The sequence below is a fragment of the Trematomus bernacchii genome, unplaced genomic scaffold (assembly GCF_902827165.1).
Source record: "Trematomus bernacchii unplaced genomic scaffold, fTreBer1.1, whole genome shotgun sequence".
In the NCBI taxonomy this organism is placed as follows: Eukaryota; Metazoa; Chordata; class Actinopteri; order Perciformes; family Nototheniidae; genus Trematomus; species Trematomus bernacchii.
Window position 1 is genome coordinate 225,760 of NW_022987550.1, and position 16,823 is coordinate 242,582.

The 16,823-nt window shown below is 38.3% G+C and overlaps 2 protein-coding genes across 3 annotated transcripts in view; one reads left to right on the plus strand and one right to left on the minus strand.

Annotated features, from left to right (window-relative positions):
• The window catches only part of lbhl (LBH regulator of WNT signaling pathway, like), a 30,201-nt gene extending 17,965 nt beyond the window's left edge, over positions 1-12,236 (minus strand). Inside the window, exons 1-2 of the mRNA XM_034123705.1 lie at positions 12,128-12,236; positions 2,742-2,913 (exon numbers count right to left, since the gene is read on the minus strand). Of these exons, the coding sequence (XP_033979596.1) occupies positions 2,742-2,913; positions 12,128-12,236 (281 nt within the window). The remainder of the gene's footprint in view (positions 1-2,741; positions 2,914-12,127) is intronic.
• LOC117477032 (NLR family CARD domain-containing protein 3-like) overlaps positions 6,113-16,823 on the plus strand; it is a 33,235-nt gene continuing 22,524 nt past the window's right edge. Inside the window, exon 1 of one of the 2 annotated variants that reach the window (XM_034123736.1) lies at positions 6,113-6,266. The gene's annotated coding sequence lies outside the window, so the exon portion shown is untranslated. The remainder of the gene's footprint in view (positions 6,267-16,823) is intronic. The other variant, XM_034123735.1, reaches the window with a different exon arrangement.

The window sequence follows — 16,823 nt, forward strand, 5'->3', positions numbered from 1 at the left end:
ATGCAAACACTATAACAAATGAACTTCTACTGAAATGATATTGAGGGGTAGATGTGGAGCTTAATAAAGTGATGGAAAAAAGTGATCTTTGCACATGTCAAAGTGAGTTCACACTGAAATGTGTTGGCGTGATGAGGAAGAGGAAACTGTGGCAGACTAGATAGCATTTTATTTGTCATGTTCCCACAAACAAACAATTTTGTTATGCCCTTCTCATGCCAGTATACTGTACTCTTAAAGTCACTTCCTCTGACGGAAATTGACCACATCCTGGTAAATATATATGATAAAGGCTTCTGGTAACTCACTGTTCTGATGCAATGACTGAAATGATGCTTAAGAAATTCTGAATTCACAAAGAGTTCCCTTTTTATCACAACTGTTTCCCACTTGGATTAGTTTAAACGTTCGTCGAGAATTCAAGAACACTTCACAACAGCTTTGTGAAGAAACCGTTAACTCTAATAAGTGTTTACAAGATAATCAATGAACTCGAGTAAAGATTTAAGCCAGCATGAGAAGAACCTAAAGAGCTCAGAAGAAATATGGACATCTACAGGTTTCGGGGAGTAACGGATTACATGTCATGGGATGACGTAACCAAGATACAGAAAAACCCAGTGACAAGTATTTAATATTTAAAGGTGCCCTAATATGCTCTTTCTCATCAATATATCACAGGTCTCAGATATATACAGAGCCTGTCTCTGATTGGCTGAAACACCAAACAGATCATTGCAGCATTACCCATAATCCCCTCTGTTTCAGCCCTGTTTCCAAAGTGCTGATTCTCTGTCTGTTACTTTAGATGAAAATAAGGAGCCCCTCCCCACGCCCCTCTGAGAGAGATTTGGTTACAAAGAACACCATGGTGCTCTAGGAGGAGATTCAGGTGATAAGGGGGGGGGGGGGGGGGGTTACCTTGGTTGCTGATTGGCTAATGGTTACACAAGCCAAAAAACCATTATGACATCACAAAGTTGCCAAAATCTGATCAGCTCATTCATTTCAGACAGGTTTTTATATAAATGGATCAGGACAAAAAGAGAGGGGGTCTTTCAGAGTCTCTTAACACAGAGCATATTTATGTATAAAAGACATACCAAGTGGATTGTGCATGATAGGGGACCTTTAACTAGTTCTGAGAGAATAATCTACATTCTGCATTACCAGATAACAAGCTACGCACTAAAACTCCTGTCTCTAGCTAAGAATGCTAAAGGGGAGACACATGTCCCAGAAGACGGACTACCAGATGTCCTAAACACGAGCAAAACATTCTGTATCAAGTTTCAAGGCTTTATTGTCATTTGCACATAAGCTACAGTGGCAAGGAATAACTTAGGTCAACAGTGCAACATATATACAGGACATAGAACAAATACAACCAATCAAATAGTGCAAGAGAATGTTTTGAGATCTGAATACAAATAAAATAGAATGGAATAGAAATAGTGCAAGAAGAGTCTATTAAGCAAATGGAATGATATATTAGATAATTAGCAAAATGCGGACAGATGAATGTTTATGGATGTTAAGTTATGCCAACAGGCAGGAATAAGGAGACAAAACTACTTGCACGCAAAGGTCTTTGCTCAACGAGGGGAGTGGAAAGATAAACTGGGTCAAAGGTCTGGGGACATATCTTTCTCAATAATCAGCATCAAGAGTGATCTTATGGTGTAGTCCACACACCCACACACACACCCACACACACACACACACACACACACACACACACACACACACACACACACACACACACAATACACAAACTACTTACTGATATACTCCTGAACATCAGCAGGAGAGGACTCTTTAAAGTAGAGACACTACAGACTGATATACACCTGAACATCAGCAGGAGAGGACTCTTTAAAGCAGAGACACTACAGACTGATATACACCTGAACATCAGCAGGAGAGGACTCTTTAAAGTAGAGACACTACATACTGATATACACCTGAACATCAGCAGGAGAGGACTCTTTAAAGTAGAGACACTACATACTGATATACACCTGAACATCAGCAGGAGAGGACTCTTTAAAGTAGAGACACTACATACTGATATACACCTGAACATCAGCAGAAGAGGACTCTTTAAAGTAGAGACACTACATACTGATATACACCTGAACATCAGCAGGAGAGGACTCTTTAAAGTAGAGACACTACATACTGATATACACCTGAACATCAGCAGGAGAGGACTCTTTAAAGTAGAGACACTACATACTGATATACACCTGAACATCAGCAGGAGAGGACTCTTTAAAGTAGAGACAATACATACTGATATACACCTGAACATCAGCAGGAGAGGACTCTTTAAAGTAGAGACACTACATACTGATATACACCTGAACATCAGCAGGAGAGGACTCTTTAAAGTAGAGACACTACATACTGATATACACCTGAACATCAGCAGGTGAGGACTCTTTAAAGTAGAGACACTACATACTGATATACACCTGAACATCAGCAGGAGAGGACTCTTTAAAGCAGAGACACTACATACTAATATACACCTGAACATCAGCAGGAGAGGACTCTTTCAAGTAGAGACACTACATACTAATATACACCTGAACATCAACAGGAGAGGACTCTTTAAAGTAGAGACACTACATACTGATATACACCTGAACATCAGCAGGAGAGGACTCTTTAAAGTAGAGGCACTACGTACTGATATACACCTGAACATCAGCAGGAGAGGACTCTTTAAAGCTTACCCCTCGCTGGTGCTCAGGCAGACCTCCCCTCCATGTTGGCACAGCTCCACGGTGGTGAATCCTGACGGTTCCTCCACAATGAGCACCGGGGACAGTGTGGGGGGTGCAGGAGCCTCTGCAGAGCCCTCAGACAGGCTGTTGGCCTCCAGGGCGAAGCCTGGGTTCCTGAGTCCTCAGGTGTCCCGAAAAGGATGTGTTTCCGTTTTGCCTTTTGTTAGCACAGCGATGCGGAAATCTCCACGAACGAATCACCTTCTGGAGAGAAAAGATCAAAGATAGAAGTCAAACCAAAGTTGTGTTTTTTTAATGAAGAGCGATTCAAGATTCAAAGGTTTTATTGTCATATGCTCGTAAACTACAGTGTAGAAATGGCAATGCAATTCTTCTGACCTGAGCTCCTCCAACAATGCAACGTATATAATAACATACAAAAATACAAAATAAAATAAAAAGTAATGCAAAAAGTCTATATTGAGATAACCTGCATTAACATGTAGAACAAGCAATCTGACCGACATCAAAAGCAGGAAGGGGAGGCATACAGGCAACTAAGCAATTCACATCCCAGTCTATTGGACGTTAGACAAAGGTGGGAATACATCCAAAAACAACCCAGATTACAGAAAGCAAGCTACAGAGACAAATATATAACTAAATGACACTTAAGACACATTTCCACAACACACAGCACCTGTTTCACTCGTCCAGGTCCGTGCCGAGTCCGTCTGCTTTAGCCCGACATGCACTCCCAACTTCCTCCCTCATGTCTCTCTCAATATCCCTCCCTATCTCACCCTCTGCCAGGTTTGGGATTAACGTCTCTTTCGATTACAGAGTAAGGGGGGGGGTGACGTCAGCCGGGATAAACAGACCCTCTGATGAGCTGCTACACTGAGCACTGTTGGAGGACCCTGTGACCTAAAATGTTCATTGACATATCTACACTCTCGCTATGTACACATGACAATAACACCTTGAAATGAATTGAATTGAATTGAAATGGCACGCAGATGTTGATGGAGGCTAAACAGCTCCCAAAGTGAACAAGGAGATGAGATGATTTATAGATATTTAAAAAAAAAAATCTTTTAACGAAGCCTTCAGTTAGAGCTGGCATATTATGGTATTCATTTTATTTAATTGTTATGGTAATTCATTTGAAGGTTTTATGTATTTTTATTGTCTTTTTTTGTTTTTGATTTCATCTCGTCTTCTCATTTTGCTGTAACTCCATCATATACAATGTTGTTGGTTGTTTTTAATCTGTAAAGCCCACTGAGACAAATGTATTTTGTGATATTGGGCTACACAAATAAAGTTTGATTTGATTTGATTTGATAAGAAGATAAGATAAGAAGTACTTTATTGATTTTTTTTGCATTGCAGCAGCATAAAAAGACAAGGCGTTGCACATTAGAGAAATTAAAAGACTAGAAATAAACAATCCAAAATGTAAACATCTCAAATAGAAATAAAACAAGTAGAAAATATACACGTGGAAATACAAACAGTAACACAAACGTTTGTGTTTTGGATGTGAGGTGTTTTCTATCTTCCCTGCCTGTGTGTTTTTCAGAGTGTGTGTGTGTCGCTCCATCAGCGGATTTAGATTTGGACGATTCATGGAATTAGCCCATGGGATCAAGGGCTCAGGGGTGAGGGTGTGGGGGGGGGGGGGGGATGGGGGAGGGATATATATATAACAGGCTCCAACTCCTGCTAAACAGACAGAGCGCTGCAGCAGTGTAATCCCCTCTGTGGCTAAATCAGGGAGCTATATGGAACGAGGTGGAGACTAATGCAACAGGAAGTCCTCACTGCAGACTTGGTAGTGGAGTACAGAGCTTCGTGTCCGTGGAGCGTGTGAACGTTGTGATCAGCTGTTTTAGCGCAGGGCTGCTGTACAGACCGACGTTAACAGCAGCCCTGTCTGTGCACACGGAGACCGACTCTGTCGTCCGGTGATCTAACCGCCTTCTGGAAAAGCTTCACAAGTACGTCGGTACGCAAATGCGCTTTGTGACACAAGTGACGGTACGCATTTCAGATTGTTGCCGCGCATGCGTACCTGCGTACCAGTTATGTGCACCCCTGGTTATACCATTAAGAAGGTGGAGGAGACTGATGGGATCCAACTCTCAGAAACATTTACTTTATATTGAGTCACCAAATAGAAAACCTCTGAACACCTAACATTAAAAGGAAAGATTGATAACCATAATGAATATAGTCTCATAATCTGAAGGCTGCTGTTCTGGCCCAGTGTAAAATTACCGGATATTTCTCACACACACACACACACACACACACGCGCGCACACACACACACACACACACACACACACACACACGTGCACACACACACACAACACACACACACACACACACACACACACACACACACACACACACACACACACACACACACACACACACACACACACACACACACAGATAACAGGATAAAGTTCTTTGGAAATTAAATGTTTATTGAACTGGTAACAACAAAACAAACGATTGAAATAGAACGCTAAATGAGGAATAAAGAAGTAAAATGAATGCAACGATGAATCATTTATGAATGAAAGCTAACCACTTTTAGCTATTTATTTCTGCCATTTATCAATTGCTTTTAATTTCTACTATTCTTTCTATTTTAACTGTAGCTCCAACTATTATTAATTAATTTTAAATATGTATTTATACTTTGTAGGAATTTCTTTTGAACGTTCTTCCACTTTAGACTATTTATTTGTACCACAGATATATTATTGCTTTTTCCACAATTTGTTCATTTAACATGATGTTTTATTCAAATATGTATTTGTACAATTTAATCATTGCTTTGAACAGGGGACTTTAAAGTCTTACAGCCAACAGCTCCTTCTCAGAGCACAGTGCCAATGTATTATTCCAAAGAGTTTGATGCAGGCTAAATGCTGACCTCTGCTGGTCTACTTCTGGTACTGCAGCTACTGTTTGTGGAGGAATTCAAGTGACAGGAAACACCTTTCTATCAGTCAGTGTATTGTTTTGAAAAAAATTAAAGCGAATGCCTGTATCTGCAGTAAATTAACAGAAGTACTTATTTAAAGCTGAATAAAGATTGGTTGTTGTTGTGGTTTAAACATAACCAAGTGGTTAAGAGGGGTTGATGAAATTGCCTCTAACTGTATTTATAGTCAAATCTATAGCAGATTTGACTATAAATAAAGTCATTGGAATCATAGAGAAGTACATTTTCAACACAGATCAGAGGAAAAGTATTTTAAAGGCTCTTTATTTGGCTACAGCTGTTTTCATTGGAGTAGACAGGTGTTGCTCTTCCTCCTCTGACGGCTCATCCCTGATACACCGGTTTCCCCGTGACTCTGAGGTGTTTTGATGAGGGTGTGACGGCGTCCTCAGATCAGACGCATGCAGACACAGGACAGACGAGGAAGAGCTGAGTTTCCTCCACACATGAAGAGAGTCTGTGAGTGGACCTGAAGAGAGTCTGTGAGTGGACCTGGAGAGAGTTCAACAGGTGAGAATCCTCCCACAGGAATCTGTCTCATCATCAGGATCACTCTGATCACATTGTGCTGTGTCTCTGTTTACCTGGACACGTTTCTTCATGCTGATTCTAAATATCTGTTTGAAATATTGTGTTTCTCTCTGAGTGAAAGCAGAATGAATTTAGAAAGATTTCCATGTTCTGTTGTCAGTGTTTCTCAGGTGGAAAGAGCAGCAGTCTGATTGTTATCTTAGATCACTAACATACAGAACACACGTCATCAGTGAAAAATGCAGGGTGTGTCAGAACTGGTCTAAGAACTCTGACATGTGACTGAGTATTTATTATTTAACTCTTAATAATCTAATTCTAAAAAGTATTTTCCCATTCATCCAAACTGCAGGTCAGGTACATTGCGAGGAAGTTATTCGTAGATTACATTTGATTTTGATGTGTCAAAAATGCACCATCTAGTGGTCAGCTAGTAGAACTACATCACCTCTCACTGACTGGGTTCCTGACACTGGTTACACCGGTTCTCTCGTGACTCAGATGTGTTTTTACACTCCTTTGGGGGTCCTCTCAGACATCAGGGGTCCCCAAAGGAAGACAACATGTCAACTATCCTTTGTCTTTCTCTTAAAACTTTTGCCATCATTTAAATATGTAAATATTAAAAAAGTTGTAAAGACTCAGATGATGATGTTCTATCTGCACCCATAAATCCCCCAAATGCATCCGTTCTACAGAATGTAGAAAGAGTTAAACACAGAAACATGAGGGTGCATTAGCACATTTTCTAACCGAAGAGAAACTCATTTGTTTCAGATGCTTTTTTAATGTTTGGAATGAAAGATTTGGGGATAAATATAACAGTAGTTTTGTTGCGTGAACAGGGAGACATTTAGTAAAAAGGCCTTTAAAGAAAAAACAGTTTGGAGACAGTCGGTATTAAGAATAGATTTTAAAGCAGACGCCATCTTTTAAAGTGGTAATTCATCGGATATCAATAATAATGACATTTCACTAGTATAAGTATCTACTACTAAGTTTCTGGTAATGTGAAATCCTAAATCGAAAGTTTCTTTTAATACACAGTTAGTCGTGTAGATATATTAAGAATGAGCCGCAGTCTGATTGTTATCGTAGATCACTAACATACAGAACACACAGCATCAGTGAAAAATGCAGGGTGTGTCAGAACTGGTCTGTCAACTCTGACATGTGACTGAGGTGTATTTATAATTTATCTCTTAATTCTCTGAACTAAAGTGCATGGATGAAGTGAGAAGGGCTCAGATACAGCCATCCTCCTACACTGACACTGAGCTGGTTTCACTGAAGAGCCTTCAGCTCAGCTCAGCTCTCAACATTTGATCAAACTTACTGTTGGAATCAGTCCAGAAAATACCGTGTAGGGAGAACATAGCTTGAATAATAGTCTGTACCGGAATCATATAAATAACTTAACAATATTTTTTTTCAGCCAATGATCCCAATGATCAACAATATGTTATGTTATCTAAACATAACCCTGACTTTTGTTGAAACTTTATTGAGAAAGCAGTTTAGTTGTAGTGCATAGTACATTCAAAAATAAATTACATATCTCCCAAAGTGTGTGATCAGGCAGACATGCATCACATGTCACATCACATATCAGAGCTAATCTTCATTTCAGTAGAGGGTCAGTTAGCACCATCTAGTGGTCAGCTAGTAGAACTACACCACCTCTCACTGACTAGGTTCCTGACACTGGTTACACCGGTTCTCACAGGAATCTGTCTCATCATCAGGATCACTCTGATCACATTGTGCTGTGTCTCTGTTTACCTGGACATGTTTCTTCATGCTGATTCTAAATATCTGTTTGAAATATTGTGTTTCTCTCTGAGTGAAAGCAGAATGAATTTAGAAAGATTTCCATGTTCTGTTGTCAGTGTTTCTCAGGTGGAAAGAGCAGCAGTCTGATTGTTATCTTAGATCACTAACATACAGAACACACGTCATCAGTGAAAAATGCAGGGTGTGTCAGAACCGGTCTAAGAACTCTGACATGTGACTGAGTATTTATTATTTAACTCTTAATAATCTAATTCTAAAAAGTATTTTCCCATTCATCCAAACTGCAGGTCAGGTACATTGCGAGGAAGTTATTCGTAGATTACATTTGATTTTGATGTGTCAAAAATGCACCATCTAGTGGTCAGCTAGTAGAACTACATCACCTCTCACTGACTTGGTTCCTGACACTGGTTACACCGGTTCTCTCGTGACTCAGATGTGTTTTTACACTCCTTTGGGGGTCCTCTCAGACATCAGGGGTCCCCAAAGGAAGACAACATGTCAACTATCCTTTGTCTTTCTCTTAAACCTTTTGCCATCATTTAAATATGTAAAGATTAAAAAAGTTGTAAAGACTCAGATGATTATTTTCTACCTGCACCCATAAATCCCCCAAATGCATCCGTTCTACAGAATGTAGAAAGAGTTAAACACAGAAACATGAGGGTGCATTAGCACATTTTCTAACCGAAGAGAAACTCATTTGTTTCAGATGCTTTTTTAATGTTTGGAATGAAAGATTTGGGGATGAATATAACAGTAGTTTTGTTGCATGAACAGGGAGACATTTAGTAAAAAGGCCTTTAAAGAAAAAACAGTTTGGAGACAGTCGCTATTAAGAATAGATTTTAAAGCAGACGCCATCTTTTAAAGTGGTAATTCATCGGATATCAATAATAATGACATTTCACTAGTATAAGTATCTACTACTAAGTTTCTGGTAATGTGAAATCCTAAATCGAAAGTTTCTTTTAATACACAGTTAGTCGTGTAGATATATTAAGAATGAGCCGCAGTCTGATTGTTATCGTAGATCACTAACATACAGAACACACAGCATCAGTGAAAAATGCAGGGTGTGTCAGAACTGGTCTGTCAACTCTGACATGTGACTGAGGTGTATTTATAATTTATCTCTTAATTCTCTGAACTAAAGTGCATGGATGAAGTGAGAAGGGCTCAGATACAGCCATCCTCCTACACTGACACTGAGCTGGTTTCACTGAAGAGCCTTCAGCTCAGCTCAGCTCTCAACATTTGATCAAACTTACTGTTGGAATCAGTCCAGAAAATACCGTGTAGGGAGAACATAGCTTGAATAATAGTCTGTACCGGAATCATATAAATAACTTAACGACATTTTTTTTCAGCCAATGATCACAATGTTCAACAATATGTTCTGTTATCTAAACATAACCCTGACTTTTGTTGAAACTTTATTGAGAAAGCAGTTTAGTTGTAGTGCATAGTACATTCAAAAATAAATTACATATCTCCCAAAGTGTGTGATCAGGCAGACATGCATCACATATCACATCACATATCAGAGCTAATCTTCATTTCATTAGATGGTCAGTTAGCACCATCAAGTGGTCAGCTAGTAGAACTACATCACCTCTCACTGACTGGGTTCCTGACACTGGTTACACCGGTTCTCACGTGACTCAGATGTGTTTTATGAGGGTGTGACGGCGTCCTTTGTTTATCTCTCTTTATCTTTTGTCGTCATTCAAATATATAGCTATTTATAAAGATTTATATTATTATAGGACACATGTTGAGTTTCTCTCTACTCCCATGAATCCCCAAAATGTATTTGTTCTACAGGATGCATATGTGGGTGCATTAACACATTTAGCAGGATTATAACAGAAGAAATATCAAATGTTTCAGATGCCTTTTAATTTTCGGGATTATTCATATGTTATCTGCCAAATTCTAACAAAATATAATAGGGGTGTCAGAGCGAATGTTTCAAGTGTAACAAATACATTTTGGTTAGATACAACACATTACCATGAAAATACATTCAGATATTACATTTTAAGGAAAGGGGTTATATGAAATCAGCCTGGTCTTCTAAAAAGTATTTTCCCATTCATCCAAACTGCAGGTCAGGTACATTGTGAGGAAGTTATTCGTAGATTACATTTGATTTTGATGTGTCAAAAATGCACCATCTAGTGGTCAGCTAGTAGAACTACATCACCTCTCACTGACTTGGTTCCTGACACTGGTTACACCGGTTCTCTCGTGACTCAGATGTGTTTTTACACTCCTTTGGGGGTCCTCTCAGACATCAGGGGTCCCCAAAGGAAGACAACATGTCAACTATCCTTTGTCTTTCTCTTAAACCTTTTGCCATCATTTAAATATGTAAAGATTAAAAAAGTTGTAAAGACTCAGATGATTATTTTCTACCTGCACCCATAAATCCCCCAAATGCATCCGTTCTACAGAATGTAGAAAGAGTTAAACACAGAAACATGAGGGTGCATTAGCACATTTTCTAACCGAAGAGAAACTCATTTGTTTCAGATGCTTTTTTAATGTTTGGAATGAAAGATTTGGGGATAAATATAACAGTAGTTTTGTTGCATGAACAGGGAGACATTTAGTAAAAAGGCCTTTAAAGAAAAAACAGTTTGGAGACAGTCGCTATTAAGAATAGATTTTAAAGCAGACGCCATCTTTTAAAGTGGTAATTCATCGGATATCAATAATAATGACATTTCACTAGTATAAGTATCTACTACTAAGTTTCTGGTAATGTGAAATCCTAAATCGAAAGTTTCTTTTAATACACAGTTAGTCGTGTAGATATATTAAGAATGAGCCGCAGTCTGATTGTTATCGTAGATCACTAACATACAGAACACACAGCATCAGTGAAAAATGCAGGGTGTGTCAGAACTGGTCTGTCAACTCTGACATGTGACTGAGGTGTATTTATAATTTATCTCTTAATTCTCTGAACTAAAGTGCATGGATGAAGTGAGAAGGGCTCAGATACAGCCATCCTCCTACACTGACACTGAGCTGGTTTCACTGAAGAGCCTTCAGCTCAGCTCAGCTCTCAACATTTGATCAAACTTACTGTTGGAATCAGTCCAGAAAATACCGTGTAGGGAGAACATAGCTTGAATAATAGTCTGTACCGGAATCATATAAATAACTTAACGACATTTTTTTTCAGCCAATGATCACAATGTTCAACAATATGTTATGTTATCTAAACATAACCCTGACTTTTGTTGAAACTTTATTGAGAAAGCAGTTTAGTTGTAGTGCATAGTACATTCAAAAATAAATTACATATCTCCCAAAGTGTGTGATCAGGCAGACATGCATCACATATCACATCACATATCAGAGCTAATCTTCATTTCATTAGATGGTCAGTTAGCACCATCAAGTGGTCAGCTAGTAGAACTACATCACCTCTCACTGACTGGGTTCCTGACACTGGTTACACCGGTTCTCACGTGACTCAGATGTGTTTTATGAGGGTGTGACGGCGTCCTTTGTTTATCTCTCTTTATCTTTTGTCGTCATTCAAATATATAGCTATTTATAAAGATTTATATTATTATAGGACACATGTTGAGTTTCTCTCTACTCCCATGAATCCCCAAAATGTATTTGTTCTACAGGATGCATATGTGGGTGCATTAACACATTTAGCAGGATTATAACAGAAGAAATATCAAATGTTTCAGATGCCTTTTAATTTTCGGGATTATTCATATGTTATCTGCCAAATTCTAACAAAATATAATAGGGGTGTCAGAGCGAATGTTTCAAGTGTAACAAATACATTTTGGTTAGATACAACACATTACCATGAAAATACATTCAGATATTACATTTTAAGGAAAGGGGTTATATGAAATCAGCCTGGTCTTCTAAAAAGTATTTTCCCATTCATCCAAACTGCAGGTCAGGTACGTTGTGAGGAAGTTATTCGTAGATTACATTTGATTTTGATGTGTCAAAAATGCACCATCTAGTGGTCAGCTAGTAGAACTACATCACCTCTCACTGACTGGGTTCCTGACACTGGTTACACCGGTTCTCACAGGAATCTGTCTCATCATCAGGATCACTCTGATCACATTGTGCTGTGTCTCTGTTTACCTGGACACGTTTCTTCATGCTGATTCTAAATATCTGTTTGAAATATTGTGTTTCTCTCTGAGTGAAAGCAGAATGAATTTAGAAAGATTTCCATGTTCTGTTGTCAGTGTTTCTCAGGTGGAAAGAGCAGCAGTCTGATTGTTATCTTAGATCACTAACATACAGAACACACGTCATCAGTGAAAAATGCAGGGTGTGTCAGAACTGGTCTAAGAACTCTGACATGTGACTGAGTATTTATTATTTAACTCTTAATAATCTAATTCTAAAAAGTATTTTCCCATTCATCCAAACTGCAGGTCAGGTACGTTGCGAGGAAGTTATTCGTGGATTACATTTGATTTTGATGTGTCAAAAATGCACCATCTAGTGGTCAGCTAGTAGAACTACATCACCTCTCACTGACTGGGTTCCTGACACTGGTTACACCGGTTCTCTCGTGACTCAGATGTGTTTTTACACTCCTTTGGGGGTCCTCTCAGACATCAGGGGTCCCCAAAGGAAGACAACATGTCAACTATCCTTTGTCTTTCTCTTAAAACTTTTGCCATCATTTAAATATGTAAATATTAAAAAAGTTGTAAAGACTCAGATGATGATTTTCTACCTGCACCCATAAATCCCCCAAATGCATCCGTTCTACAGAATGTAGAAAGAGTTAAACACAGAAACATGAGGGTGCATTAGCACATTTTCTAACCGAAGAGAAACTCATTTGTTTCAGATGCTTTTTTAATGTTTGGAATGAAAGATTTGGGGATAAATATAACAGTAGTTTTGTTGCGTGAACAGGGAGACATTTAGTAAAAAGGCCTTTAAAGAAAAAACAGTTTGGAGACAGTCGGTATTAAGAATAGATTTTAAAGCAGACGCCATCTTTTAAAGTGGTAATTCATCGGATATCAATAATAATGACATTTCACTAGTATAAGTATCTACTACTAAGTTTCTGGTAATGTGAAATCCTAAATCGAAAGTTTCTTTTAATACACAGTTAGTCGTGTAGATATATTAAGAATGAGCCGCAGTCTGATTGTTATCGTAGATCACTAACATACAGAACACACAGCATCAGTGAAAAATGCAGGGTGTGTCAGAACTGGTCTGTCAACTCTGACATGTGACTGAGGTGTATTTATAATTTATCTCTTAATTCTCTGAACTAAAGTGCATGGATGAAGTGAGAAGGGCTCAGATACAGCCATCCTCCTACACTGACACTGAGCTGGTTTCACTGAAGAGCCTTCAGCTCAGCTCAGCTCTCAACATTTGATCAAACTTACTGTTGGAATCAGTCCAGAAAATACCGTGTAGGGAGAACATAGCTTGAATAATAGTCTGTACCGGAATCATATAAATAACTTAACGATATTTTTTTTCAGCCAATGATCCCAATGATCAACAATATGTTATGTTATCTAAACATAACCCTGACTTTTGTTGAAACTTTATTGAGAAAGCAGTTTAGTTGTAGTGCATAGTACATTCAAAAATAAATTACATATCTCCCAAAGTGTGTGATCAGGCAGACATGCATCACATATCACATCACATATCAGAGCTAATCTTCATTTCAGTAGAGGGTCAGTTAGCACCATCTAGTGGTCAGCTAGTAGAACTACATCACCTCTCACTGACTGGGTTCCTGACACTGGTTACACCGGTTCTCACAGGAATCTGTCTCATCATCAGGATCACTCTGATCACATTGTGCTGTGTCTCTGTTTACCTGGACATGTTTCTTCATGCTGATTCTAAATATCTGTTTGAAATATTGTGTTTCTCTCTGAGTGAAAGCAGAATGAATTTAGAAAGATTTCCATGTTCTGTTGTCAGTGTTTCTCAGGTGGAAAGAGCAGCAGTCTGATTGTTATCTTAGATCACTAACATACAGAACACACGTCATCAGTGAAAAATGTAGGGTGTGTCAGAACCGGTCTCTCAACTCTGACATGTGACTGAGTATTTATTATTTAACTCTTAATAATCTAATTCTAAAAAGTATTTTCCCATTCATCCAAACTGCAGGTCAGGTACATTGCGAGGAAGTTATTCGTAGATTACATTTGATTTTGATGTGTCAAAAATGCACCATCTAGTGGTCAGCTAGTAGAACTACATCACCTCTCACTGACTTGGTTCCTGACACTGGTTACACCGGTTCTCTCGTGACTCAGATGTGTTTTTACACTCCTTTGGGGGTCCTCTCAGACATCAGGGGTCCCCAAAGGAAGACAACATGTCAACTATCCTTTGTCTTTCTCTTAAACCTTTTGCCATCATTTAAATATGTAAAGATTAAAAAAGTTGTAAAGACTCAGATGATTATTTTCTACCTGCACCCATAAATCCCCCAAATGCATCCGTTCTACAGAATGTAGAAAGAGTTAAACACAGAAACATGAGGGTGCATTAGCACATTTTCTAACCGAAGAGAAACTCATTTGTTTCAGATGCTTTTTTAATGTTTGGAATTAAAGATTTGGGGATGAATATAACAGTAGTTTTGTTGCATGAACAGGGAGACATTTAGTAAAAAGGCCTAAAGAAAAAACAGTTTGGAGCCAGTCGCTATTAAGAATAGATTTTAAAGCAGACGCCATCTTTTAAAGTGGTAATTCATCGGATATCAATAATAATGACATTTCACTAGTATAAGTGTCTACTACTAAGTTTCTGGTAATGTGAAATCCTAAATCGAAAGTTTCTTTTAATACACAGTTAGTCGTGTAGATATATTAAGAATGAGCCGCAGTCTGATTGTTATCGTAGATCACTAACATACAGAACACACAGCATCAGTGAAAAATGCAGGGTGTGTCAGAACTGGTCTGTCAACTCTGACATGTGACTGAGTATTCATTATTTTTTAACTCTTAATAATCTGAACTAAAGTGCATGGATGAAGTGAGAAGGGCTCAGATACAGCCATCCTCCTACACTGACACTGAGCTGGTTTCACTGAAGAGCCTTCAGCTCAGCTCAGCTCTCAACATTTGATCAAACTTACTGTTGGAATCAGTCCAGAAAATACCGTGTAGGGAGAACATAGCTTGAATAATAGTCTGTACCGGAATCATATAAATAACTTAACGACATTTTTTTTCAGCCAATGATCACAATGTTCAACAATATGTTATGTTATCTAAACATAACCCTGACTTTTGTTGAAACTTTATTGAGAAAGCAGTTTAGTTGTAGTGCATAGTACATTCAAAAATAAATTACATATCTCCCAATGTGTGTGATCAGGCAGACATGCATCACATATCACATCACATATCAGAGCTAATCTTCATTTCATTAGAGGGTCAGTTAGCACCATCTAGTGGTCAGCTAGTAGAACTACATCACCTCTCACTGACTGGGTTCCTGACACTGGTTACACCGGTTCTCACGTGACTCAGATGTGTTTTATGAGGGTGTGACGGCGTCCTTTGTTTATCTCTCTTTATCTTTTGTCGTCATTCAAATATATAGCTATTTATAAAGATTTATATTATTATAGGACACATGTTGAGTTTCTCTCTACTCCCATGAATCCCCAAAATGTATTTGTTCTACAGGATGCATATGTGGGTGCATTAACACATTTAGCAGGATTATAACAGAAGAAATATCAAATGTTTCAGATGCCTTTTAATTTTCGGGATTATTCATTTGTTATCTGCCAAATTCTAACAAAATATAATAGGGGTGTCAGAGCGAATGTTTCAAGTGTAACAAATACATTTTGGTTAGATACAACACATTACCATGAAAATACATTCAGATATTACATTTAAAGGGTTATATGAAATCAGCCTGGTCTTCTAAAAAGTATTTTCCCATTCATCCAAACTGCAGGTCAGGTACGTTGCGAGGAAGTTATTTGTGGATTACATTTGATTTTGATGTGTCAAAATGCACCATCTAGTGGTCAGCTAGTAGAACTACATCACCTCTCACTGACTGGGTTCCTGACACTGGTTACACCGGTTCTCTCGTGACTCAGATGTGTTTTTACACTCCTTTGGGGGTCCTCTCAGACATCAGGGGTCCCCAAAGGAAGACAACATGTCAACTATCCTTTGTCTTTCTCTTAAACCTTTTGCCATCATTTAAATATGTAAATATTTAAAAAGTTGTAAAGAGTCAGATGATGATGTTCTATCTGCACCCATAAATCCCCCAAATGCATCCGTTCTACAGAATGTAGAAAGAGTTAAACACAGAAACATGAGGGTGCATTAACACATTTTCTAACCGAAGAAAGATTCATTTGTTTCAGATGCTTTTTTAATGTTTGGAATTATAGATTTGGGGATAAATATAACAGTAGTTTTGTTGCATGAACAGGGAGACATTAGTAAAAAGGCCTTTAAAGAAAAAACATTTTGGAGACAGTCGGTATTAAGAATAGATTTTAAAGCAGACCCCATCTTTTAAAGTGGTAATTCATCGGATATCGATAATAATGACATTTCACTATAAGTATCTACTAACTTTCTGGTAATGGGAAATTCTAATTCGAATATTTCTTTTAAAATACACAATTACTCGTGTAGATATATTAAGAATGAGCAGCAGTCTGATTGTTATCGTAGATCACTAACATACAGAACA